This window comes from Hypanus sabinus, chromosome 16, assembly GCF_030144855.1.
Source record: "Hypanus sabinus isolate sHypSab1 chromosome 16, sHypSab1.hap1, whole genome shotgun sequence".
Classification (NCBI taxonomy): Eukaryota; Metazoa; Chordata; class Chondrichthyes; order Myliobatiformes; family Dasyatidae; genus Hypanus; species Hypanus sabinus.
In genome coordinates, this window is record NC_082721.1 from 88,776,986 (window position 1) to 88,803,973 (window position 26,988).

A 26,988-nucleotide genomic window follows, 5' to 3' on the forward strand; every position below is an offset into this window, starting at 1 on the left:
CTTCTTCTCTTTCCTTTTTCGTTCTCCTTTCCCCGCTGATCCACCTGGTTCCCATCACCATGTGTCTTTCCACTCCCCGATCTCTCCATCTGCCCAGCAGATACACACTCCTCCCACTGGTTCCTTTCTGCCCTCCTTTTATTCAGTTCTTCCTCTCCTGTCAGATTCCATCATCCTCAGCCCATTGCCACTTTACCTATCACTTCCCAACTTCAAGTAAACTTTGCGGGCAGGTTTACTAGAAGTGGTATAAAATAATACGGCAGGGGGATGGGAACCGGTATGATAGGGCTGAGGATGAGCCAGCAGGTTTACAAGTAGATGATGGATGTAACATGAATGTAAGGAAGGACAAGCCAATGATTCAGACAGAGCAGAGATAAATTGTACCACCGAAGCAAAAGGGCAAAAAATGTTGGGCTGAAGGTGCTGTATTTGAATGCACATAGCATACGGAACAGGGTGGACGAATTGTGGTGCAACTAGAGATCTGTTGGTATGCTATTGTGGGCATCACTGAGTCATGGCTGAAAGTAGGATACACGTTGCGTTGAAAGGACAGGCAGGAAGGCATAGGCGGTGGTGTGGATCTGTGGTTAGGAGATGGAATTACATCTTTAGATTTTCTCTTTTTTGTGTTGGGGATCAGCTAATCTGGATTGGGTGTTATGTAATGAACCAGAGGTGATTAGGGACCTTAAAAACCCTTAGGAACCAATGATCACAAAATGATTGAGTTCAACTTGAAACTTGAAAGGGAGAAAGTCTGATGTAACAGTATTTCAATGGAGTAAAGGAAATTACAGTGGTATGAGGGAGGAGTTGGCCAAAGTAAACTGGAAGGAGATGCTGGCAGGGATGACAGCAGAGCAACAACGGCTTGAATTTCTGGGAAAAATTAAGAAGGTGCAGGATAGATATATTCCAAAAATGAAGAAATACTCAAATAGTAAAATAGCACAACCATGGCTGACAAGGGAAGTCAAAGCTATTCTAAAAGCAAAAGAGAGGGCATACAATAAAGCAAAAATTAGTGGGAAGATAGAGGATTGGGATGATTTTAAAAACTTACAGAGAGCAACTAAATGAATTATTAGGAGGGAAACAATGAAATATTAAAGCAAACTAGCAAAAAATATCAAAGTGGGTAATAAAAGCTTTTTCAAGTATGTAAAAAATAACAGATGAGAGTAGATACAGGACCACTAGAAAATGAGGCAGGAGAAATAATAATGGTGGACAAGGAGATGGCAGATGAACTGAACGAGTATCTTGCAACAGTCTTCACTGTTGAAGGCACTAGTAGTGTGTCAGACGTTGAAGGGTGTGAGGGAAGAGAAGTGAGTGCAGTTACTATTACAAGGGAAGTGGTGGTCAAAAAGCTGAATGACCCAAGGGTACAGAAGTCACCTGGGCCAGATGAACTGCACCCCAGGGTTTTGAAAGAGGCAGCGGTAGAGATTTTGAAGGCATTAGCAATAATCTTTCATAAATCACTGGGCCCGAGGACTGGAAAATTGCAAATGTCACTCCACTCTTTCAGAAAGGAGGAAGGCAGCAGAAAGGAAATTATAGATCAGTGAGCCTGTCCTCAGTGGTTGGGAAGATGTTGGAATCAATTTTTAAGGATGAGGTTATGGAGTACTTGGTGACACAGGATGAGATAGGACAGATTTAGCATGGTTTCTTTAAAGAGAAAATCTTGCCTGACTAACCTGTTGGAATTCTTTGAGGAGTTTATAAGTAGGATAGGTAAAAGGGATGCAGCTGATATTGTAAATTAGAACATTCAGAAGGCCTTTAACAAGGTACCACCCATCAGGCTGCCCATGGCATAACAGGAATGGCCTGTAATACAGCCCATGGTCAGAGCATTGGCTGATTGGTGGGAGGCAGCGAGTGGTTGGCTGCCAGTGACTAATGGTGTTCCACAGTGGTCGATGTTGGGACCACTTCCTTTTATGCTGCATGTCAATGATTTAGATGATAGAATAAATGGCTTTGTTGCCAAATTTGCAGATGATGAAAAGATTGGTGGAGGGGCAGGTAGTGCTGAGGGATCAGGTAGGATGCAGAAGGACCGACAGATTAGGAGAATGGGCAAGAAAGTGGCAAATGAAATACAATGTTGGAAAATGGATGGTCACACACTCCATTAGTAGAATAAATGTGCAGCCTGTTTTCTAAACACGGAGAAAATCCAAGAATCTGAGTTAACCTTAAAGGTTAACTTGGCTGAGTCAGTGGTGAGGAAGCCAAATGCAACTTTTGGATTCAATTCAAAAGGTCTAGATTACAAGAACTGGGATGTAATGCTGAGGCTTTATAAGGCACTGGTGAGGCCTCACCTTTAGTATTGTGAACAGTTTTGGGCCCCTTATATAAAAGATGTACTGGCATTGGAGAGGGTCTAGAGGAGGTTTACAAGGATGATTCCAGGAATGAAATGATTTTCATACAAGGAATGTTTGATTCCTCTGGGACTGTACTCACTAGAATTCAGAAAGATGAGGAGGGATCTCATTGAAACCTTTCGAACGTGGATGTGGAAAGGATGTTTCCCATAGAGGGGGAGGTTAGGACAAGACAGCACAGCCACGGCGGGGGGGTGGGGGTTGGGGGGTGCACTTAAGACAGAGATGCGGAAACACTTCTTTAGCCAGAGGGTGGAGAATTTGTGGAATTTATTACCACATTCAGCTGTGGAGGCCAGGTAGTTGGATGTATTTAAGGCAGAGATTGATAGGTTCTTGTTTGAAAATGACATCAATCGGCTATGGGAAGAAGGCCGGGGAGTGGGGCTGAGGAGGGGACAAAAGCATCAGCCTTGATTAGAATGCTGATGTAGACTCAATGGGCCAAATATTCTTATTCTGTTCCTTTGTCTTATGGTATTATTAGGGATCTGATCATAAAGGAACCCTTAGGAAGCAATGAGCATAATATGACTGAATTCTTACTGCAATTTGAGGGGGAGAAGCACGTCACATGTATCAATATCACAATGGAATAAAGGGAATTACAGAGGCCTGGGAAAGGAGCTTGCCCAGGTGGATTGGAACAGGATACCATTGGGGATGACAGCAGGACAGAGGTGGCTGAAGTTTCTGGGAATCGTTCACAAGGCGCAGGATAGATATATCCCACAGAGGAAGTTGTTTTCAAATGGCAGAGGTAGATGAGCGTGGCTGAAAAAGGAAGTTAAGGAATGCACAAAAGCCAAGGAAAGGGCATATAATGTAGCAAAAGTGATTGGGAAGTTGGATGATTGAGAAGCTTTTAATATCCAACGAAAGGCAACTTAAAAGCTAAAATAAGGGAAAAGATGAAATATGAGGACAAGTCTAGCTGATAATATAAAGCAGGGTGCCAAAAGATTTTTTCAGTTATATTAATAGTAAAAGGGAGGTGAGAGTTGATATTGGACCACTGGAAAATGATGCCGGTGAGGTAGTAATGGGGGACAAAGAAATGGCAGGTGAACTTAATAGCAGACTTTGCATCAGTCTTCACTATGGAAGATACTAGCAGTGTGCCAGAGGCCTGTGAGTGTCATGGAGCAGGAGTGAGTGCCATTGCTATTGCAAAGGAAAGAGTGCTAGGCAAACTGTAAAGTGTTAAGGTGGATATGTCACCTAGACCAGATGGACTACATTCCAGAGTTCTAAGAAAGGTTGCTGAAGAGATAATGGATGCATCGGTCATGATCTTTCAAGAATCCCTTGATTCTGGCATGATCCCAGGGGAATGAAAGACTGCAAATGTCACTGTTAATTGCAAATGTTAAGAAGGAAGGAAGGAAAAAGAAAGGAAATTACAGACCAGTTAGCCTCACCTCTGTTGGTAAGTGTTGGAGTTTATTATCTGTTAGAGTTCTTCGAGGAAGTAACCAGCCGAGTGGTCAAAGTGGATGCCATTTAATTGGATTTTCAGAAGGCATTTGATAAGGTGCTGTACATGCGGCTGCTAAACAAGTTAAAATTCTGTGGCATTACAGGAAATATGCTGGCATGGATAGAGGAATGGCTGACAAGTAGGAGGCAGCGAGTGGGAATAAAGGGGCCTTTTCTGGTTGGCTGCTGGTGAATAGTGGTGTTCCTCAGGGGTCAGCATTGGAACTGCTACTTTTCACATTGTTTTTCAGTGATTTGGATAATGGAATAGATGATTTGGTGGCAAAGTTTGCGGATGATAGAAAGGTAAGGGGAGCGGTAGGTAGTGCTGAGGAAGCAATATGATTGCAGCTGGACTTCGACACTTTGGAAGAATGGGCAAAAAAAATGGCAGATGGAATATAGTGTTGGGAAATGTAGAATAATGTATTTTGGTAAAAGGAACAATAGTGCAGACTATTATCTAAATGGGAAGAATGTTCAAAAATCAGAAGTTCAGATGGGCTTAAGAATCCTCGTGCAAGACTCTCAGAAGGTTCATTTGCAGGTTGAGTCTGTGGTAAAGAAGGCAAATGCAATGTTAGCATTTTCTTTCAAGGGAATAAACATAAAAGTAAGGAGATAATGCTGAGCCTTCATCAGACATTAGTCAGGCTGCATTTGGAGTATTGTCAACGATTTTGGGCCCCATATCGCAGAAAGGATTTGTTGACATTGGCGGGAGACCAGTGGAGGTTCACGCATGTGGGGGAATCTCATTGAAACCTACCAAATGTTGAAAGGACTGGATAGGGTGGATGTTTCCTATGGTGGTGGTATCCAGAACTAAAGGACACAATCACAAAATCGAGGGGTGACCTTCTAAAACAGAGGTAAGGAGGAATTTTTTGAGCCAGAGAATAGTGAATCTGTGGAATGCTCTGCCACTGACTGTGGTGGAGGCCAAGTCAGTAAACATATTTGAAGTGGAAGTTGATTGTTTCCTGATTGGTCAGAGCATCAAAAGATATGGTGAAATGGCAGGTGTATGGGCTTGATTGGAATCTGGGAATCAGTCATGATGAAATGGCAGACCAAACTCGATGGGCTGAATGGCCTAATTCTGCTCCTACATCTTACAGTCTTCAGACACTATTCCCACTCTCCCCTCCCTCATCCGCCTATCACCATTCACCCACCCTTCCTCAACCCGGATCCAACTATTTTATTACCTGCCAGCTCCTCTCCACCCCATTATAATGGTTATTTTCTTTTTATTTTTCAGTCCTGCTGAAGTGTTGACAATCATTTCCCTCTATTGATGCTGCCTGACCTACTGAACCCACATTGAGCATCAAACTCTCATTTGCACAGACTACACTAAGTACATTGCATTCTCTCCCCCTCATTCTCATCCACTCCTAACAGATTCTTCCACACTCCTACACACAAGGTGCATTGTATAGCAGCCAATAAACCCTCCAACCCGCATGTTTAGGGAAATTGGAGCACCCAGAGAGGTGGGATGGTAAACGTGCAAACTCCACATGGCAGTGGCAGAGGTCAGGATTAAACCTGTGTTGCTGGAGGTGCTACTGTGTCACCCGTCTCATTCTGGGAATCAGAGAGGGGTCTAAATTTTGACTTGACAGATTTTATATTTGTGTTGCACGCTATCTGTCTTGACTTGAAGAAGCATCCGCTTCTACCTCCTCCCACACACTGCGCCAAAGCCTGATCCTGAATGTCCAACAGCAATACTTGCCCCCTGGATGTGCCCATTCTGCCCCTGTTGTGATTTTACAAATGGTTAAGCAAAACCCTTAGGTTTGCCAGCTGTCAAAGCGCTTTGAATTATCAGTGAACACCTCCCTTATTAATAAAATGAATCTCATTAAAAAATAATGACTTTACAAGCAAAAAGTAATTAAAACACCATGAAACACTTCAAGGGAATTAATCATTTTCAACTTGACAACTAAAGTACATTTGTGTAACTCAGATTAATTTGATTTACAACTTGATACCATTCCTCTTTTCCTTATCAATTCCACCATCTGCAGCCCTTTGTTGTGTCCCCCTATCACTTGTCAGCATCTACTATCCCAATCTTCTCTCTTCCATCTGCCAATCAACCCTACTTCATCGTGATCTACCTATCACTTGCTATATCTTACACACTCACCCCTTCACTTCTTTACATTGGCTAACCTTTTCAGTCCTACTGAAAGGTCTTGACCCAAAATGCCGAATGTCCATTTTCCTTCACAGATGCTGTCTGACCAGCTGAGATCCTTGTTCTTTTGCTGAGATATAACTTGCCTGAGACATTTTCTGCCCTCCTGAGTGAAACAAATACAGCTGATGAGCCAATTCACTAGGCACAGGTTAACTAGAATTCCCTGAGGAATGCCTGGGAAGTTGGTTACCCCGGATGGAATCCATGAGTATGGAGCACAAGAGCAGCAGGACCATCAGGAAATAAGATATAGACTGACAGTAAGGACATTCAGTCCATTAAATCTCCATCACCAAAGTCATGAGGGTTTTCTTTTACCTCAGAATACCTTCCTATGTTAAGATATATCCCTTCCTTTGCTTTATATTCAAAAATCTACACATTTCATATTTCTCACAGAGTAGGATACCATTCAACCCAATCTCACAGTGCATTCCCATCAATACAATCCTCTCTCCCACTTATGTATTTCTAATCTATTCTTCATCACACACCTTCCAATTCTCTATTGTTACACCTGACACCCTTCTACACCACAGAGGCCAATCACACACCTTCCAACAGTCCGATACCCCTAATGCCTATCTACACCACAGTGGCTAATCACATACCTTCTAACTGTCCACTGATACCCCTAACGCCCATCTAGACCACAGCGGCCAATGAACCCACACATCTTTGATGGCAGGTTGTGTAACTGCAGGACACAGGGGGATTCCAGGGAGAATACACATGCTCTGTACATTCAGCAGGCGCGGTCAGGATCGAACCCGGGATCCTGGAGCTGTGGAGTAACAGTAACACTGCAGGATAATCCTCACTGCAAGGAGAGTTTGGGCTTTACAATCATGAGCTTGGCCTTCAAAGGCCTTTCCTCAAAAAGATTAGTTAATTTACAGAGACACTGTGTCATCTTCCGCTGTGATCAGTGAGTTAGTCTGTCATTCAACCATTCCCTTTCCTCCAAATAGCCCATAGGGGTGCAGCTAATTGAGCTGTTGCTTCACCGATCCAATTAACTGGGTCCAGTCCCAACTTCTAGTGCTGTCTGTGTGGATTTTGCACATTCTCCCTGTGACTGTGTGGGTTTCCCCATTATGCTCGCATTTCCTCCAGCATCCCAGAGATGTGGGTGGGAAGGTTAATTAGCTGCTGTAAATTGCCAGTGGTATCTAAGTCAGTGGTAGTTTTTGTAGGATTCTATGGGTTCATGGTGGTCATTATGGATTCAGTGGGCCAAAGGAACTGCTTCCATGTTGTTTGACTCTATTTGCAATAACATAGTGGGAGAAGGAGGCATCCCACTTCAGATGGCGATACCCAACCTCATACTTGGGAATCTGCACACTGTATTCTTGGTGGATCTATACCGGTGGATCTTGTCACATTGTGATAATGCCCTAGTCACACCTAACAGCATTTTCAAAGCTACATCACTTAGTTACACACTCCCCAATCACTTACCATTAAATCAGTTAATAATGCAAGGCTATTTATTCAGAATACATAATAATTAATAATCCAGTTTCATAAGTAAATAAATGAGAAACATGTTGGCATGGTAATGTAGTGGTTAGTGTAAAGCTATTACACAGCTAACTATAAGATTGGGATTCAGTGACCGCTATCTTTGTAAGGAGTGCTTACCGTTGGGTGCTCTGGTTTCCTTCCACAGTGAAAAGATGTACAGTTTTAGGGTTAGTGTGCCGTGTGCACGCTATGTTGACACCGGAAGCATGGCGATGCTTGCTGGCTGCTCCAGGCACATCCTTGGACTGTGTTGGTCATTTAATTTACTATCTTAGAGTTAATATTGGAGCATTCTTGGGGCTTGAGAAGATTGCTTTGCTGTAATATTGCTGTTCAATTCAGTGTCATGGTGCACAAACTGAAAATAAATACAGCCCTTCTCCCTAGAGAGCTTGGAGTTCTCACTCTGAGACCTGAAGGCTGAATCATCAGCCTTCGATTAAACTTTCTGGAGAAGAAATAACCAGAAAGATTAATGAGCCATTAGCCCTTGTGACCGACAATATGGAATAAAAATGTAAGGGTGTTTAGTTACAGACTCTGCTCAGACTACACCGCGCTCACTGAGAGCCAGCATGTATTAGAGAGGGCAATGCGTCTTCCTTGTAATTTTACCAGACTCTGAGAATTTAGAGACATAGCAGACTCTAGAATTTGAAGTCACAAGCAATCTGCTGGAGTAACTCAGCATGTCAAGCTGCATCTGTGGGAAGAAAGGAATTGTTGACGTTTTGGGTTCTGACCTGAAATGTCAACAGTTCAGTTCCCCTAACAGATTCTGCTTGACCTGCTGAGGTCCTCCACTAGATTGTTTGTTCCTCCAAGAATCTGGAGACACTTTTTATAAAATTGGTTGTATTTCCTGCAATAAAGAGGCTGAGCTAGATCAACGAAGGATTTTCAATGGAATAAGAAGAATAAATCTCCTGGGGGGAACTAACAATGATGTATGTAGATGTAGATGTTGGAATCTAGAACCTTCCTGATGCAGACTTTTAAATTGAAACGCTGGAAGTTGCTTTCTGCACACAGATGCTGCTCAGCCTGCTGAGGTCCTCTGCCAGATTGTTCATTGCTAAAGAGGAGGTATTATTGGTAAAGATGAAGTATTATGAATAAAGAGAACTTCAATTAGGGGCTCCCAACCCTTTTAATGCCATGGACCAACACCATTAAGCGAGGGTCCATCGACTCCAAGTTAGGAACCCCTGGGTTAGACAGTTAGGAGGAGATTAGAAGGATACCACTCTAAAGGGTGGTAGGTACACAAATCTCTCACTTTCTAACTCAATTTACAATTTTAAATTCAACTTTGATAGGATCTTGCACATTAAGGATATAATTTCATAGAAACATAGACCTATAGCATAATACAGGCCCTTTGGCCACAATGCAGCCGAACATATACTTACTTTAGAAATTACTAGGCTTACCCATAGCCCTCTATTTTTCTAAGCTCCATGTACCTATACAAGAGTCTCTTAAAAGACCCTATCATATCACCCTCCATCACTATTGCTGGCATCCCATTCCACACACTCACCACTCTCTGAATAAAAAACTTACCCCAACATCTCCTCTATACCTGCTTCCAAGCACCTTTAAACTGTGCCCTCTCGTGTTAGCCATTTCAGCCCTGGAAAAAAAGCTTCTGACTATCCACATGATCAATGCCTCTCATCAGCTTATACACCTCTGTCAGGTCACCTCTCATCCTCCGTCGCTCCGGGAAGAAAAGGCAGAGTTCGCTCAATCTATTCTGATAAGACATACTCTCCAATCCAGGCAAAATGCTTGTAAATCTGTTCTGCACCTTTCTATAGTTTCCACATCCTTCCTGTAGTGAGGTGACCAGAAATGAGCACAGTACTCCAAGTGGGGTCTGGCCAGGGTCCGAAACAGCTGTAACATTACCTCTCGGCTCTTGAACTCAATCCCACGGTTGATGAAGGCCCATACATCGTGTGCCTTCTTAACCATATAATCAACCTGCGCAACAGCTTTGAGTGTCCTATGGACACGGACCCCATGATCCCTCTGATCTTCCACACTGCCAAGAGCTTTAGCATTAATACTATATTCTGAAATCATATTTGACCTACCAAAATGAAACACTTAATACTTATCTGGGTTGAACTTCATCTGCCACTTCTCAGCGCAGTTTTGTATCCTATCGATGTCCGGCTGTAACCTCTGACAGCCCTCCACACTATCCACAACACCTCCAACCTTTGTGTCATCAGCAAACTTACTAACCTATCCTTCCACTTCCTGATTCAGATCATTTGTAAAAATCACAAAGAGAAGGGGGTCCCAGAACAGACCACTGAGGCACACCACTGGTCACTGACCTCCATGCAGAATATGACAGGTCTACAACCTCTCTTTGCCTTCCATGGGCAAGCCAATTCTGGATTCACAAAGCAAGGGCTCCTTGGATCCCATGCCTCCTTACTATCTCAATAAGCCTTGCATGGGGTATCTCATCAAATGCCTTGCTGAAATCCATATACACTACATCTATTGTTCTTCCTTCATCAATGTGTTTAGTCACATCCTCAAAAAATTCAATCAGGTTTGTAAGGCATGACCTGCCTTTCACAAAGCCATCTTGACTGTTCCTAATCATATTATGCCTCTCCAAATGTTCCTAAATCCTGCCTCTCAGGATCTCCTCCATCAAATTACCAACCACTGAAGTAAGACTCACTGGTCTATAATTTCCTAGTCTATCTCTACTCCCTTTCTTGAATAAGGAACAACATCCACAACCCTCCAATCCTCCAGAACCTCTCCCATCCCCATTGATGAAGCAAAGATCATCGCTAGAGGCTCAGCAATCTCCTCCCTCACCACCCACAGCAGCCTGGGGTATATCTTGTCTGGTCCGGGTGACTTATCCAACTTGATGCTTTTCAAAAGCTCCCGCACATCCTCTTTCTTAATGTCTATATGGTCAAGCATTTCAGTCCGTTTTAACTCATCCTCAGAATCGCCAAGACCCTTTTCCGTAGTGGATACTGAAGCAAAGTATCCATTAAGTACCTCTGCTACTTCCTCCGGTTCCATACACGTTTCCATTGTCACACTTGATTGGTCCTATTCTCTCACATCTTATCTTCTTGCTTTTCATATACTTATAGAATGCCTTCAGGTCTTCCCTAATCCTGCTCGCCAAGGCCTTCTCATGACCCCTTCTAGCTCTCCTAATTTCATTTTTAAGCTCCTTCCTGCTAGCCTTATAATTTTCTAAATCTCTATCATAACCCAGTTTTTTGAAGATTCTCATAAGCTTTCCCTTTCTTCTTGACTAGATTTTCAACAGCCTTTGTACACCATCATTCCTGTATCCAACCATTCTTTCCCTTTCTTATTGGAATGTACCTATACAGAACACCACACAAATATCTCCTGAACATTTGTCACATTTCTGCCATACATTTCCCTGAGAACATCTGCTCCCAGTTTATATTTCCAAGTTCCTGCCTGATAGTTTCATATTTCCCCTTACTCCAATTAAAATTTTCCTAACTTGTCTGCTCCTATCCCTACTTGCCTACAGCTTCTATCTATCACCTCCTCACTTCCCTGATGACCGGGAAAGGTCATCAAGCAGCATCCCCAGTTCCCTAATCCGGTCCCTACGGAGCTGCAGTTTGACACACCTTTCAGGCAGGTGCCTGGAGTAAAAAGCAAGATCCCATAAAGGTTGGACTTATGGGACTGAAGGGCAGATGAACTAACTGAACTTCTCAGGATACTGGGCCCAGCTGAAGACTGGGCCATGTGACTAACTCTGGGGGCTGTGCAGAGAGTCAAAGCTGATAGACTGAGTGATCTTCTTGAATGGCCGGGCCTATTAGGGATAAGTATAATTTCGTATTATTAACTAGTTTAGCAAAACATTGTAGGCCAAAGGGCCACGAAGCACTGTGTTGTACATCTCTTTGTGTAAGTAGCGCCAGCTTTGATGGAAATCTGGTTTGGCATGGACCTGTTATGCTGTAGAAGTCTATGACTATGTTCTAACTTGAGCGCTTGATCCAGATTTTTCTAGCAGCGTTAGTCAAAGGGATGAGTGAGGAAGTGGGGGTTGGCAACAGGCTGACTATTCCCACACTGTTACTTACCATAGGACCAGGGGGTCCATTCTGACCGGGTGGCCCAGAAAGACCCTGTTCTCCCTGTTGAAACAGGACATTACAAATGTTAAATCATTTAAATCTTCAATGGAGAAAAAGCAAATGCTGAAATGACTTGCAAAGCTACTTCCTTGCATTGTTTACTTACAACAGGCCCAGGAATCCCTCTCAGACCTTCAGGCCCAGGGTTGCCAGGCGATCCTTGAGGTCCTCTCGGCCCAGTCCTACCAACGGGGCCTGGTTGCCCAGGTGAGCCCTATAGGAGAGAGAATATGGCCGCCTGCTGTAACTCTGTGAAGGTGACAGGGTTTCACAATTGGAAGAAACATACCTAAAATATTTAACAATGTCAAGAAATTCCATATTTTGGGGTGGAAAACCCAAGTACTGCATGTGATATCTATAATAGTTCATTTTATTTAGTCTATTAAAAATTAGATCACTTCACTTTAATGGAATCAGATTTGACAGTGGAACAAACCAGATGCACATTATTACCTTGTGTAAGACACACTGCTGCTTTCTAAAGCAAGAAAGAAGTAACGGATGGAGTTCAATCTGGACAAGGGTGAAGTGATAAACTTTGGAAGACTGAACTGGAGGACAGTGTTGGCAGGATTCTTAGCAGTGCAGAGGAACAAAGGAATCTTGGGATCAATGTCTATTGATCCTTCAAAGATAACATACAAATTGATAGGGAGCAACACACTCAACATGCTGGAGTAACTCAGCAGGTCAGGCAGCATCTATGGAATAGATTGTTGATGTTTTGGTCTGAGAACCTTCTTCAGGACTGAGACGGAAGGGGGAATACGCCACAATAAAAAGGTGGGGGGGAGGGGAAGTATGCTAGCTGGAAGGTGATAGGTGAAGCCTAGCGGGTGGGAAGGTAAATGGCTGGAGAAGAAGAATCTGACGGGACAGGAGAGTGGACCATAGGAGAAAGGGAAGGATGAGGGGACTCAGGGGAAGGTGATAGGCAGATTAGCAGTGCGAAGGAACAAAAGGATCTTGGGGTCAATGTCAGAAGTGGGGTGGTGAAGGGGAAGAGGGTAGGGGGAGGGAATTTTTTTTACTGGAAGGAGAAATTGATATTCATGCCATCAGATTGGAGGCATGAGAGGAGACCATGGACTGACATGCTGAAACAAGAGTGGCTAAGAATGTTTAAGGGTGATTAAGAAGGCATGTGGTCTGCTGGCCTTTAGTATTTGGGGAATTGCGTTCAACAGTTGTGTCGTAATGTTGCAGCTCTTTAAAACTCTTGTTAGACACCCTTGGAGTATTATGTTCTGTTCTGATTACTGTATTGTAGGAAGGATGTCGAAGTTTTAGAGAAGGTGCAGAGAAGGTTCACCAGGATGCCCCCTAGATTAGATTACAGGCGTTATGACAGAAGATGAGCCATCTAGGGTTTTTGTCTTTGAAGTGATGGAGGATGAGAGGTGACCTAATACAGATGTATAGATTATAAGAGGCATAGACAGAGTTGATGGACAACAACTTTCTCCCGAGGTGGCAATGCTCATGCATTTAAGATGAGTACAGTGAAATAAGTTTAAGGGAGATATTGGAGATAGTTTTTTTAATATATATATACAGATTGATGGGCACCTAAAAATGCATTCCTGGGGATATTTGTAGAGGTTGAGATAGGGAAAAGACTCTTAAATGGTACGTGGATGTAAGAAAAATGGAGGGTTATGGTTGTTTAGGAGAGAAGGGCTAGATTGATTGTGGAGCAGGTTTATATTGGTTGGTACATTGTGAGCCAAGGAGTCTGTAATGTGCTGCACTGTTTTATCTTTATGTGCTGTGTGACACAGTCAGAGCTATTGATAGAACTTCCTTTACTAAAGGCAGTGAGTTTCAAATAATCCCAGTGCCCAGTACAACAATGTTTCTACAGTCTTACTGCCACAGTCGGTTCTTAAATGTACACTTAGGCTCAGATACACCACTCCTATGAGCAGTGGAAATTTCTATACCTTTATCCTTCAAATAGTGCCATAATGTCTCAAACATACCCTCTCCATCATCAAAATGAGACAAGGTCACTGCAATATTATTTACAATTTCTCAGATAATCCAACGGTAGCATAGAATACAGTGGTTTCTGGTTAATTGAGTCATCAGTTAATCAGGGCAGCCGCTTACTTCAGACAATTTGTCAAAAACAAAAGCAAATTGAGAAAATAGCTGATATTCCCTTCATTTATTTGGGACACTATGCCACTTAATTCGGGCAGGAGACATGCCAAACAGTTTCTAACTAGCGTCAGCTACATGCACTTATGTGGCTGTTCAACACTACTCTGTCTTAGAGCAAAATGTTGTAAAATCAAATGCATATGTTTGTGTTCAAAAAGCAGTGATTTTTTTGACACAGATAGTTGGCAAGAAATAAGCAGTAGGACAGTTCAGAATTGTTTTGCTTATTGCGGTTTCAAGAATTCAGGCTTAGGGATGCCAGAAAGAGCCGGGAGTGGAAATTGAACCATTGCACTATTTCAACAAGTTAGGGAATACCAAGAATTTGAAGGTATCAACAATCATCTTGAACGTCATAATGAAAATGAAGATCTGGAGGATGCAATAATCAAAAGCATTGCTTGAAGGCAGTCCACTATCTGCATTGGGTGTCTGCGCTAATTTTGTTCATTTTCAGTCATTCAAAAGAACATGGCGACATTCACTGAATGAATTCCTCCCTTGAAAACTATTTGGAACTAACTTGTTCTGTATTTCATTTAAATACATAACTTGTTACCAGTTAACAGTAGTTTGTCTTTTTCATATCTTTTTAAATATTTCCTTGAAACTTTGGCTAATTGAAGCAGCTGTTTAAATGGACCAAAATGCACCAGTCCCGATGTGTCCCAATTAACTGGAATCCACTCTACAATATTAACTTACACAACATGACCATTTCAGCCCATCAACTACATGCTACTGTAACCCCCTGGGTCACCTCAGGCTCGCTCAGCTCGTTCTCGTCTAGGGGGAGCAGCCTTCGGCCCCGCCAAACTGGGTAATCAGCTGGTGTGGATGCTGTGTGATGTCCCCGCCTCGCCCAAAAACAGACAGTACACCATAAGCGATTAAATGAGTACAATTTATAAAGGTTACTATAACTAAGTGATTAATAACGATACAGTATATATGAAGAGAAAAAAAAAATAAAGAAAAGGCGCCAAACTTATCAAAGTCCAAACCACTTCGTGCACAACCGTTGGAGCTCAATTTCTGAAGTCTTCTGGCCACCATTCGATCCCCTCCGAACTCCTCAACTCGCAGCTCAGGACCCTCCGAACTCCTCGACTCTCCAAACAGCTCAGGACCCTCCGAGTGGTCAACCAAGCACATCTAGCTTCATCCCCCCCCCCTCGGAGAATCTCCTGGCCTCGGACCCCCCTTTGGGGACCGATCCTCGCCCAACTTACAGCATTACGTCCTCTCTCTCGACCCCCTCGCGCCGATCTGCCCAAAAGCCCGTCAACAAAAGCTTACAGACTCAGAAGAAAGAACATTAATTCCCATTTGGTTTACAAAGGAATACCATTCTCGTTATCAGTAAATTAGCATTCCTGCTAGTTAACAAAAAGAAGAAACCCTCTTTACACTACATTGCAAAGCAACGCCATTGCATTACCCCGTTTTCCTCACATTCCCAGCAAACCCCCTGCAGATTGTACCACACAGTGGCCAATCAATCTACCAACCCACATTGTTGTGTTGTGGGATTAATCTGTAGCACCTGTACAAACCCATGCAGTTTCAGGGAAAAAATACAACCTATCACACAGACTGTAACAGAAGTTAGGACTGAGCGCACCTCCAGTGAATGGAGATATGAGACAGATCATACTCACATGCAACAAGGCTTGAGAAGTAGCAAGTAACATTTGCCCAAAGCAGGAGTACCATGGGATAGCCACGTTCAATAAGGGACAGCCTAACCACATGGGGTCATGAAGTCATAGAGCACTCCAGCACAGAAACAGACCCTTCAGTCCATCTAGTCCATGATGACTTGTTTATTCCATCTACCTGCACTCAGATCATAGTTCACCATATCCCTCGCATCCATGTATCTACCCAAATTTAAATATTGCAATTAAACCCACATCAACCACCTCCACTGGAAGCTCCTTCCACACTCACACTACTCTCTGATTGAGGTTTGCCCTTAGCTTTCCTTCAAATATTTCACCTTTCACCCTAAACTTGACATCTAGCTGTAATCTGAGGGGAATAAGCCTGCACGTGTTGGTCCTATCTGTAGCCCTTATAATTTTGTACACCTCCACAAGCTCTCCCCTCACTCAGCAGTAAACGGTATTACCATCATCGATACTCTGCAGGTCACCATTGACTAGAAACACAATGGAAGAAGACACAAAAATACTCTTAACTGCAGAGTGCCTGGGAGATACCTGTCCTAACACCTCAAGGACATTTCCCTATCCACAAGGCACAAATGACGATAGCAAGGGAATGTTCTCTGCTTGTTTGAATAAGATCATAAAACCGTAAGACAAAGGAGCAGAATTAGGGCATTTGCTTCGCCATTCATGGCTGACTTACTATCCCTCTCAACTCCTTTCACCTGCCTTCTCTCTGTAACCTTTGATGCCCTGACTAATCAATAACTGATCAAATGCTACTTTAAATATATCCAATGACTTGACTTACACAGCCACCAGTGGCAACGAATTCCACAGATTCACCACCACCTCATCTCTGTTCTAAATGGATGTCCCTCTATTCTGAGGTTATGCTCTCTGGTCCGAGACTCCCCCTTCTATAGGAAACTCTTCACATCCACTCCATCTAGGCTTTTGATATTCAATAGATTTCAATGAGATACCCCTCCCCCACTGCCATTCTTCTAAACTCCAGTGAATACAGTACCGGAGCCATCAAACACTCCTCATACATTTTATTCCCAGAATCACTGCTGCAAACTTCTTCTGGACCCTCTCCAATGCCAGCACATCTTCTCATAGATAAGAGGGCCAAAATGGCTTACAATACTCCAAGTGAACAGGTGCAGTTCCAAGAGTTCTCAGACAGCGTAACATGATTCAGGCCAGGCAGTCTGTTTGACTCATGTCCCAAGCACCATTTAGTCCCACTGTCAATGCTGCAGTGTGTATCATTTACAAAGTTTTAGTTATTCACTGAGCTACACTGGCAGCAGCTGCCATCTAGAAGGGCAAAGGCAGCAGGCCCAGAGAGACCCCTCAATTGCACATCATTGTGAACTGGAATATAGCAGAGTTAGAATCATTGATGCATGCCATGAAATTTGTAGTTTTTGTGGCAGCAGTGCAGTGGAAGGCATAAAAATATAAGCTAAATAAAAGAATGGATAAATAGTACTAAGGAGGAATAGTGAGGTAGAGTTTATGGACACTGATGGTGGAGGGGAAGAAGCTGTTCTTGAAACATGAAGTTAGGGTCTTCAGGCCCCTGTATCTCTTCTCTAATAGTGGTAAAGAGAAGATGATGAGGGTCCAAATGATGGATGTTACCTTCTCGAGGCACTGCTTTGGAAAGATAACCTTGGTGGTGGGAAGGTGCCCATGGTGGTGCCCATAATGGAGCTGGCTGGGTCTACAACCCTCTGGCAGTTACTGTTTATTCCCCTGCATCGATGCTGCCTGACTTGCTGAGCTCCTCCAGCATTTTGTGTACGTGCTGCTCAAGATGTGTTTACTCTACATTTTCAGCACTGCGGGAGCACCTTCACCACAAGGACCACAGTGGTTCTGGAGAGCAGGACAACCACAAACTTCTCAAGGGCAACAAAGGACAAACCCTAAATGGAGGTTCTGTCAGCAAAAATATAGGAGAAGACTGAAATTTGAATGGGTGCAAATGTCAAAGGCAAATGTCTTAAAAATAAATGCAGTTTTAAATGTTATAGTACAGACAATCTGAAATATTCCTCCAGAGACTCAGTTGATTAGAAAATTGGCTTTAGCAGGTTTGTCCATGCTTCTGATCTCCTGGTGAGTTTCAGTGGGATTATTTGTAGTACAGATGGTTGGAGGGACATGGATCTCAGTCCCTTCACTTCACATGCCTCAGGTAAATCACAAACACCTACATGCGACGTAAACAGAACATTGGTAGAGAAATCCTAAAATAAAATAAACTTCTCACTACATTTAATGTTGATACAGGAATCCCTTTTCCAATTATATCACTGCACAGACTACCAGTGCACTAGTTCTTTAACCCAAGGACAATCTCCTTCAGGTAAACAACTGGATAACTTCTTTTTATGTTAAATGGAATCTCTCAGTTCCATCATGGTAGATCTGAAGAAGATGGTATTATTACTACCACTAGCTTTATTCACCTCCGCTTAAGGGAAAAACTGATCTTGTTCATGGGTAGTCCCTAGTGACCAGTTCCAATGAAGGTTCGCACACCCAAAACATTAACTGTTTCTCTCTCCACAGATGCTGCCTGACCTGCTGAGACTTTTTCCAGCATTTTCTATTTCCATCTCAGAAGGTAGGATTTGGAATTGTAACAGCAGAAAGCCTTTGATGTGAGAGTCTATAAGTCGCGATGAGAAACGATGATCTGTAAACAGAGGTGTTTCACCTCAATTTGTGCTTGGTATCCTCATTGTGGAGAAGGGCACACAGTCCTGTTTTATTTTTTGTTTACAGAAACAGCATGATAACAGGCACATACAGCCCAATGAGCCTGTACTGCTAAAACATACCCAAGTTCAAGATCATTTAATTGTCATTCGACCATACATGAATACCATCAAACAAAACGGTGTTACTCAGAGGCCAAGGTGAAAAACACTGTACCAGCCCACACACACAGCACAAGGCATATACGACACATCTAAGACAGCAGTGAAATACAGTCACACAAATAAATATAGTTCACATCCCTGAGTCCATGAATGTTACAGCAGTCTGCAGCTGAACACAACCCAGCTTGTATTTTGCTGAGTGAACACTGGGGGGCAGCACTGACTTCAGCATGGATGCTGTGCCACAACACAGCTGTCAAGTGACCAATTAATGTACTAACCTGTACGACTTTGGGACGTGGGAGGAAGCTGGAGCACCTGGAGGAAACCCACATGGTCATGGAGAGAATGTGCTATCTCCTTACAGACAGCGTTGGGAATTGAACCCAGGTCACTGGCACTATAAAGTATTACACTAATATGCCACCCCAAGAGAAGCGGTGATTAGTATGATATAATAAGTACAGTACTGCTTCAGAAGAGAGCAGGTGTTGCAAACCCTACAGCTGTACAGGAGGTGCTGTTGGAAGCTTTAAGTAGATATCGGTACAGATTAGGATTGACTAGTGTGTTCCTACTGAAGAAAACAATTCCTCTAGTGAACACCTCTCATAAGGAAGAGCTTGCACTTATTATCTGATACACTCCAAGATCACATAGATTCATTGAGTCAAGCAGCACAGATAACGGTTCTCCCTCCTCCCCATGCTGGCCTTCCTATAAGATCATAAGACACAAGAACAGAATCAGGCCATTTGGCCCATCAAGTCTGCTCCATTCCTCTCAACACCAATCTCCTTTCTTCTTCCTGTAACCTTTGGCACTCTTACTAATCAAGAACTTCATTAAACTTTACCCAATGACATGGCCTCCACAGCCTTCTGCGGCAATAAATTCCACAGATTTATCACCCTCTGTCTACAGAAATTCCAATTCATCACTGTTCTAAAGGGATGTCCTTGTATTCTGAGGCTGTGCCCTCTGGTCCTAGTCTCTTCCACTACAGGAAACATCCTCTGCACATCCATTCTATCTCGGCCTTTCAATATGTAATAGGTTTCAATGAGCTCCCCCTTCATTCTTCTGAGCTCCAGTGAGTACAAGTCCAGAGCTATCAAGTGCTCTTCACACTTTAATCCTTTCATTCCCGGGATCATAATTGTGAACTTCCACTGAACTTCTTGCTCATCTTGCGTTCACTGTTCGCACTTGCTGATTAGAACCATATTCTTCTATGCTTTTCCTATTTGAACTCCTTGATTCCACTGCCTCCTCTGGCAGCACCTTCCAGTTATCAACTGCTCTCTGCATAAAAAGCTTTCACCTCAGGTCCCTTTAGAACTCTTTCCTCTCACTTCAAACCTATGCCCTCTAAACTTTTGATGTTTCTACCTTGAGAAAATGATTCTGTCCATCTATCTTAACCATGTCTCTTACCATCTTACATACTTCAATCAGGTTACCCCTCAGCTCTGTGGTAAACAAACACTTCTATCCAACGTCCTCTAACACAGGCAATATTCTGGTGTACCTCCTCTGCATCCTATCCTTAGCAACCATATCATTTCTATCATGCAGTGATCAGAACTGCACAAGTATGGCCTAACTAGTGTCTTCTAAATTAGCAACCTAACCTCTCAAATTTTTACACTGTATGCCCTGACTATGAGGGCAAGCATTCCATATACCTTCTTCACCACCTGATCCACCTGCACTACCACTTTCATGAAACTACAGATTTGAACTTGAAGGTTCCTCTGTTCACCAGCATTCCTTTGTGCCCTAAAATTTATTGTGTATGCCAAACTCTTTTTGACTTTTCAAATCACACCACCTCGCACTTGCAGACTTATTTGAAATAAATTCCATCCACCCATGCTCTTCCCGACTTGCTGTCTGACCTATATCCTGCTGTGACCTTTGACAAGCCTCCTTATTATCCACCAACACTACTAATTTTTGTGTCATCTGCTAACTTGCTCATCATTTCTCCAACATGCATAACCAAATAATTAATATATATCACAGACCACAAGGGTTCTGGCACTGATCCTCACAGTCCACCTCTGGTCACAGACGTGTCATTCAGAAAAGCATCCTTCATGGTCCAGCATGTGCCATACCTCCAATTGCCACCCCTCCCTCCAGCATAGTGACACAGGTAATACAGCCACTGCCTCACAAATCAGGAGATTCTGGTTCGATCTTGACCTTGGGTGCTGACTATGTGGAGTGTGCACTCTCTTCCTGTGACCTTATGAGCTTCCGCCATTTACCTCCATAGCGAAAGATGTGTGCTTTGTAGGTTAATTGACCATGACAAGCTGCTTCTACTATGTAGGTGGGTGGTAGAATCTGGGGAAGTTGATGGGGATGTGGTGAGGAGATTATCTGTGCATTTCAGTTCTTAATTTTTAGCTGAAAACAGACAAATCATGATTTTTCCCCTCCAACTTTGATCAACACTTGTTCTCATCAAATCTATAAATGTATTCCATTGCCCATCTGTATCTATTATACAACAATAACAGCTTCTCCATCCTCCATCCATGGCACACCCACTTCTCATTGCTCTATCAGAGAGGATGTACAGGAGCCTGAAGACATTCTCAACTTTTTCCCCTCTGCTGTCAGATTTCTTGAATAGACAATGACCAATGAACACTACCTCAGTAATTTTGCTCTCTTTTTGCACTATAGAGATCCATGTAGTCAGTGGCCACTTTATTAGGTACAGCTGCTTGTTAAGGTAAATATCTAATTAGCCAATCATGTGGCAGCAACTCAGTGTGTAAAAGCATGGAGACATAGTCAAGGGCTTTAGGTGTTGTTCAGAACAAACATCAGACTGGGGAAGAAATGTGATCTAAGTGACTTTGAGAGTGGCATGATTATTGGTTTGAGTATCTCAGAAACCGCTGACCTCCTGGGAGTTTTATTCACCACAGTCTCTAGAGTTTACAGAGAATAGTGTGGAAAAACAGAAAAAAATCCAGTGATCAGCAGTTCTGTGAGTGAGGTTAATGAGAGAGGTCAGAGGAGAATGACCAGACTGGTTCAAACTGATAGGAAGGTGACAGTCACTCAAATAACCACACACACAAGTGCATTTTTGAACATAGACTCCATGGACTGAAAAAAACCTCCTTCTACATCATACATTAATATAGAAATGTCAGAATGCTTTGGACTCTAAACATATTTACTATAAAACATAACTAGTTCTACTGTATTGAAAGCCTTACCTTTGAGCCCTTCTGGCCCTCTCGACCTGCGGGACCTGATGGCCCAGGAGGACCCTGGAAGAGAGAATTTAAACAGACATTTAAAAAAAAAACAAATAATGATACGAGACAGATTGCAGAGCCTGGAGTCACATGGCACGAACAGCTCCTGCTGCTAATACACCTCAGCAGCATAATTATACAGCACAAAATGAATTCCTTTGTCACACCATCTCCTCTTGCAAAGGTCAGGAACTCTGCATAATAGAATGGCCCAGAGATGATTTTTTTTATTAATGTTCGAACTTGCAGAATGTGTGAATATTAAACCCTGAATTGCATTGCAAATGATAATGGGTTTAAGCTTTACTTAAACAGATAGTGGCAATGCAACTTATCATAAACTTCTTTTTCAATCTAGCCTGTTTTCTAAGAAAAATTATCCAGTATGTTCCACAAGAGCTCTTTTGCAAACCCCTGTAAGGGATAAATACAGGACAATTACCCTGGTATTGGGAAACACAGTGCTGAGTGGATACTGACTGAAACAATCGCATTGCATTACTGTGCAGTCCCAGTATTTCTAGTCTTGGATAACCCTACCTTGTTGCCCCACTTACTGCCATTCCCACTTTTCCATCCTCTGCAATATCCAATGCGGATCTCGCACGGGCTGAAGTCCCAGATATTCCACGGTGTTCCTCCTCACTTCTCCCAGCCTCTACTTCGGATGGAGATACAGCCTGGATCCTTTCTTCACTCCTACACTACTTCATGCTTGGACTCTGTAAGTGGACTGCTTATGATCAGCCTTTTCTATATTTCAACCCTGGCTCTAATGCTTGTCAACTGGATCCTGAATATGGACAATCAAATTGACCTTGGCCTCTGGTCTTTACTGACTTATGGCTCAGGAGTGGTGACATCTTCCCCTGCTTCACTAGACCTCATTACTTTCTCCCTCACTCTGGAGATGACTGTCTTCCTCATCTGGTCTGACTCCCTATTTCTTTGATCTTTCCTTATGCCATCCCTCATCTTGCCTTTTGTCCCGAAAAAGTGGCCTAACCACATGGGACGTGTGATTGATGGTTCCTATTTTGATTGTTTGTAAAGTGGTTTTGGCCATTTGTCTTCATTCTTCATTCACAATGTTGGTATTGACAGAAAGGCCGCCATTAAACATCCATTGCAGCCACACTTTGAGAAGATGAAGCTGCAATCTTAACACAACAATTATTATTCCAGACCATCTAAAAAAGACAATCTAGAGTTAACCATATTTCCCCGGGTCTAGAGTCACATTTGGGGGAAGGGTTAATGCGAGTGGATCTGAAAAGGAGTTTTCCTATTGTGGGGAAGTCTAGGGTCACAGGGCACAGCCACAGAATACAGGGATACTCTTTTGGAATAGAGAAGAGGAGGAATTTCTTTATCTAGGAGGTGGTGAATCTATGGAATTCATTGCCACAGAAGGCTGTGGAGGCCAAGTCATTGGGTATATTTAAAGCAGAGGTTAATAGATTCATGATTAGTAAGGGCATCAAAGGTTATGGGAAGAAGGCATGGTTGAAAACGATAATATTTAGCCATGATGGAATGGTGGAGCAGACTTGATGAGCCGCATGGTTTAATTCTGCTTCTACACCTTATTGACTTATAAACTAGATCAGTTGAAGACAGACTACTTACTTCACTGAATGGAATTAGTGAACCAGATGGGGTTTTACAACAATCCTTCAATTTATGGCCGCTGGTACTGGGCCTAATTTTCATTAAGAATTCCTGGTCGTCCTCCATATCTATTTTGGTTGGATTTGAACACTTATCTTTGCACTGCAAAGCAAAACTCCTGGATCACCACGACTATTGACAAAGAAACATGAAATTTATGGATAAATACTTACTCGTCTTCCAGGTGGGCCAGGGGGTCCTGGTTCACCTGATGCCCCGATTGGACCCTGTAAACATTGAAACATAAAATCGATTTATACTCACAAGAACATGTTTAGAGTACTTGCAATTGTTTAATAAGGCAAAGTATTTCTGTAGCCTTAGCTTCTTCTTGCTCTTTAAACCATTTGATTGGAAGGTTGGAGATGGTAAGGACAAGATTTGTTGGGATCCTCTTGCACTCTTTCCAATAGTGTAACATGTTAAAGATTATTCACTGGTTGCAAGGCAAAGTGCAAAACTGTTGTGTCAATATAGGACTCTGTACAACAATATGTGAAGATAACCTGGTGAACCCCAGCAAACACCAGTTAGGAGACTGGATGATAGTTCAGAGACAGAGGCTGACTGGTGGAGTGGGAAGGTCACTAGCAGATGGAATTTTCAACTGAGAAATGTGAAGTGTTACATTTGAGATGAGACAATTTAAACCCAACAATGGGAGTTAATAACAAAGAAATACTTGAGGCATTTCTCAATGGAAGCAGAGACTAAATTTGATAATAAAATCTTACCCTCAGACCAGGATCTCCAATGCTGCCCTTCTCTCCAGATGCACCATCCACACCCTGAAATAAAACCAGAAATGTGTCAGTTGTCAGAACAACCAGAGAGAAGACTTGCCTCCTTGCTTGGTGTGGAACAGTGGATTGTGTATTTGGTAGCAGAAGATAAGACACAAACTTTCAAAGTTCAAAGTAAATTTATTATCAAAGAATGTATATATCACTGTATACTACCTTGAGATTCATTTTGTTTCAGGCTTTCAGAACAGATTAAAGAAATACATGAGAATCGATGAAGAACTACAAAGACTGACAAACAACCAATGTGCCAAAGACAAATCCTGCAAATACAAAACATGCACACATACATACATACATGAATGAATGAATGAATGAATGAATGAATGAATGAATGAATGAATGAATAAATAAATAAATACTGAGAACCATTTCAAAGTGGAATTGGATAAATATTTTATTTAAAAAAAAGACCCTAGGCAGTGACATGAACCCAAATGGCTTTTCTATGAGGCAGCAGACATAATGGGGTGTATGGCCTCCTCTGCAGCTAAACACTCTGATTCTGAGCAGATGATCATATTCGTAGGGAGGGTGGTCCTAGAGGGTTAGGTGCTGATCAACCTTGGTGTACTGGATGGAATAACATTGTGTGGTGGGAGTGGTTTTCCCTGTTCCGAACACCTTGAGCAGATGTTGGCCTTATATGCAACCTTCTCTGTGGTTAAGATCAATACCTGCTCAAGTTATGCACCAGTGATAAAGAATCATTACTTGTTCCATCGCTTCGATGTAATTCCATATAATGCATTAATATTATGTTGTAGAGTCTCTACGGCCCAAAGAGCTCTCTATTCCAATGATTTATAATGGGTGGTGGGGGAGGGCGGATAGTGGTAGGTTCTTGAAGTTCCCATCAATACTGCTCAGAACTTACCATTGTGGATTTATGCCCTTTGCAGACTACGTTGTGAAAGACCTGGGCTTAAAATTTGGCATGTTCTTGATGACTGCCACTAATTTTTTGCAGATGCGGCACAGAAACACAACCTGAGCCCATTCCGTCATGCAAAGCAACCTCCCCTCTGCTGACTCTGTCCATACTTCCTGCTGGCTCAGGGAAACAAACAACTTAACAAAGAACTTTTCCCACTGTTTTGTGCACTTTATGCAGTCCTGGGTAGGTCTGTAGTCTAGTGCCGTTTTCTTCTGTGTTGTTTTTTTACGTAGTTTTTGCACTGTGTCATGTAGCACCATGGTCCTGAAAAACGTTGTCTTGTTTTTACTGTGTACTGTACCAGCAGTTATGGTTGAAAGGACAATAAAAAGTGACTTGACTTGACTCAGTCAGTTCTCTTCACACTTCTTCCAATGGGCAGAACATACAAAAGCTTGAGAATATGCACCATCATACTCATGGGGAACATCTATTGGTCTATTGAGATTTTCAATGGACCTCTTTTACGGTACAAGATGAACTCTTGATCTCCCAATTCACCTCACTGAGGCTCTTGCACTTTATTTGTCCATCTGCGCTGCACTTTCTCCGGAACTGTAAAACCACTTTCTGCATTCCCTTTCCTTTATTACTCGCTTGATGCACTTGTGCATTAAATGATTTGAAGAAGTGGTGTACAACTATATATTTTTTTGCTGTACCTTGGTACATGACACAAAAAACCCAAATCTATTTCAGTTCAAGCCCAACCCAACTCACACCTAGACTGCTGACTTCAGCCACAGTTTTCTCGGTCTTGGGAGAGAAAGGTGTGAGTTCAAACCTCACCTCAGGCAACTGACCATAAAAATCCAAGTGTGACACTGACATTCAGTCACTTCATCTGGAATGAAAGACCTAGGCAGGTAGCTAATAGGAGGAGGAGAAAGGAAGAAACGGAGCAAAAGCTGGCGGGTGATGTGTGCATCCTGGAGAGGAAGGCTGTTACCTCCCCTCTGTCTTTCAGTTCAATCTGAAACTTTGACTATCTCTCTCAGAACTGTCCATCTATTTCCTCAGGATGGTAAAGAAATATGGCATGTCCCGTCAACTGTTACCAGTTTTTATCAATGCACCATAGAAAGCATTCTGTCTGGTGGGGTTGCAATGGTCTTCAACTGCTCTACACAGGACTGCAAGAAACTGTAGAGAGCTGCTGACATTCTTCAGCAAATCACAAAAACCACCCTCCCCTCCCTGGACTCTCACTATATTTATCGCTGCCTCGGTAAAGGATAATCATAGACCACCACCTCACCCACCATGGAGATTATCCCTTCCCTCTTCCGTCAGGGAGAAGGTACGTAAGTCTCAGTCATGCTTAAGGACAGCTTCAATCACACTGTTATCAATCTCTTGAATGACCTTTTATATGATAAGATGTCCTCTTGGCCTCACAATCTACCTTGTTATGATCTTGCACTTTTTGGGCAACTTTTACACTTTATTCTGCATTGTTATGTTTAGCCACAAGATTATAAACTTTCCACTGTGTTTTGGTACTTGTAACAATAACAAGCCGATTCCAATAGATGATGCTCGACATGCTGACTCTCCTCCAGCAGCTTGCCTTCCCCTCCAGATTCCAGCATCTGTTGTCCCCCGTGTTCTCAGTTTCATGTTCCATCATAACCATCATGTCCCGAGACAGATTCACAGACGGAGTCATTCAGCTGGAATCTGAACCATGATCTCAGCTGGGCTCTAAGTCTCAGTGCAT

General features: G+C 42.7%; 1 protein-coding gene across 3 annotated transcripts in view; it reads right to left on the bottom strand.

Annotated features, from left to right (window-relative positions):
* The window catches only part of LOC132406557 (collagen alpha-1(XI) chain-like), a 404,353-nt gene that overhangs the window by 38,326 nt on the left and 339,039 nt on the right, over positions 1-26,988 (bottom strand). For all 3 annotated transcript variants that reach the window (XM_059992380.1, XM_059992381.1, XM_059992379.1), the window contains 5 exons: positions 24,263-24,316; positions 23,702-23,755; positions 21,816-21,869; positions 11,932-12,039; positions 11,772-11,825 (listed from right to left, as the gene is read on the bottom strand). In XM_059992380.1, the coding sequence (XP_059848363.1) occupies positions 11,772-11,825; positions 11,932-12,039; positions 21,816-21,869; positions 23,702-23,755; positions 24,263-24,316 (324 nt within the window). The remainder of the gene's footprint in view (positions 1-11,771; positions 11,826-11,931; positions 12,040-21,815; positions 21,870-23,701; positions 23,756-24,262; positions 24,317-26,988) is intronic.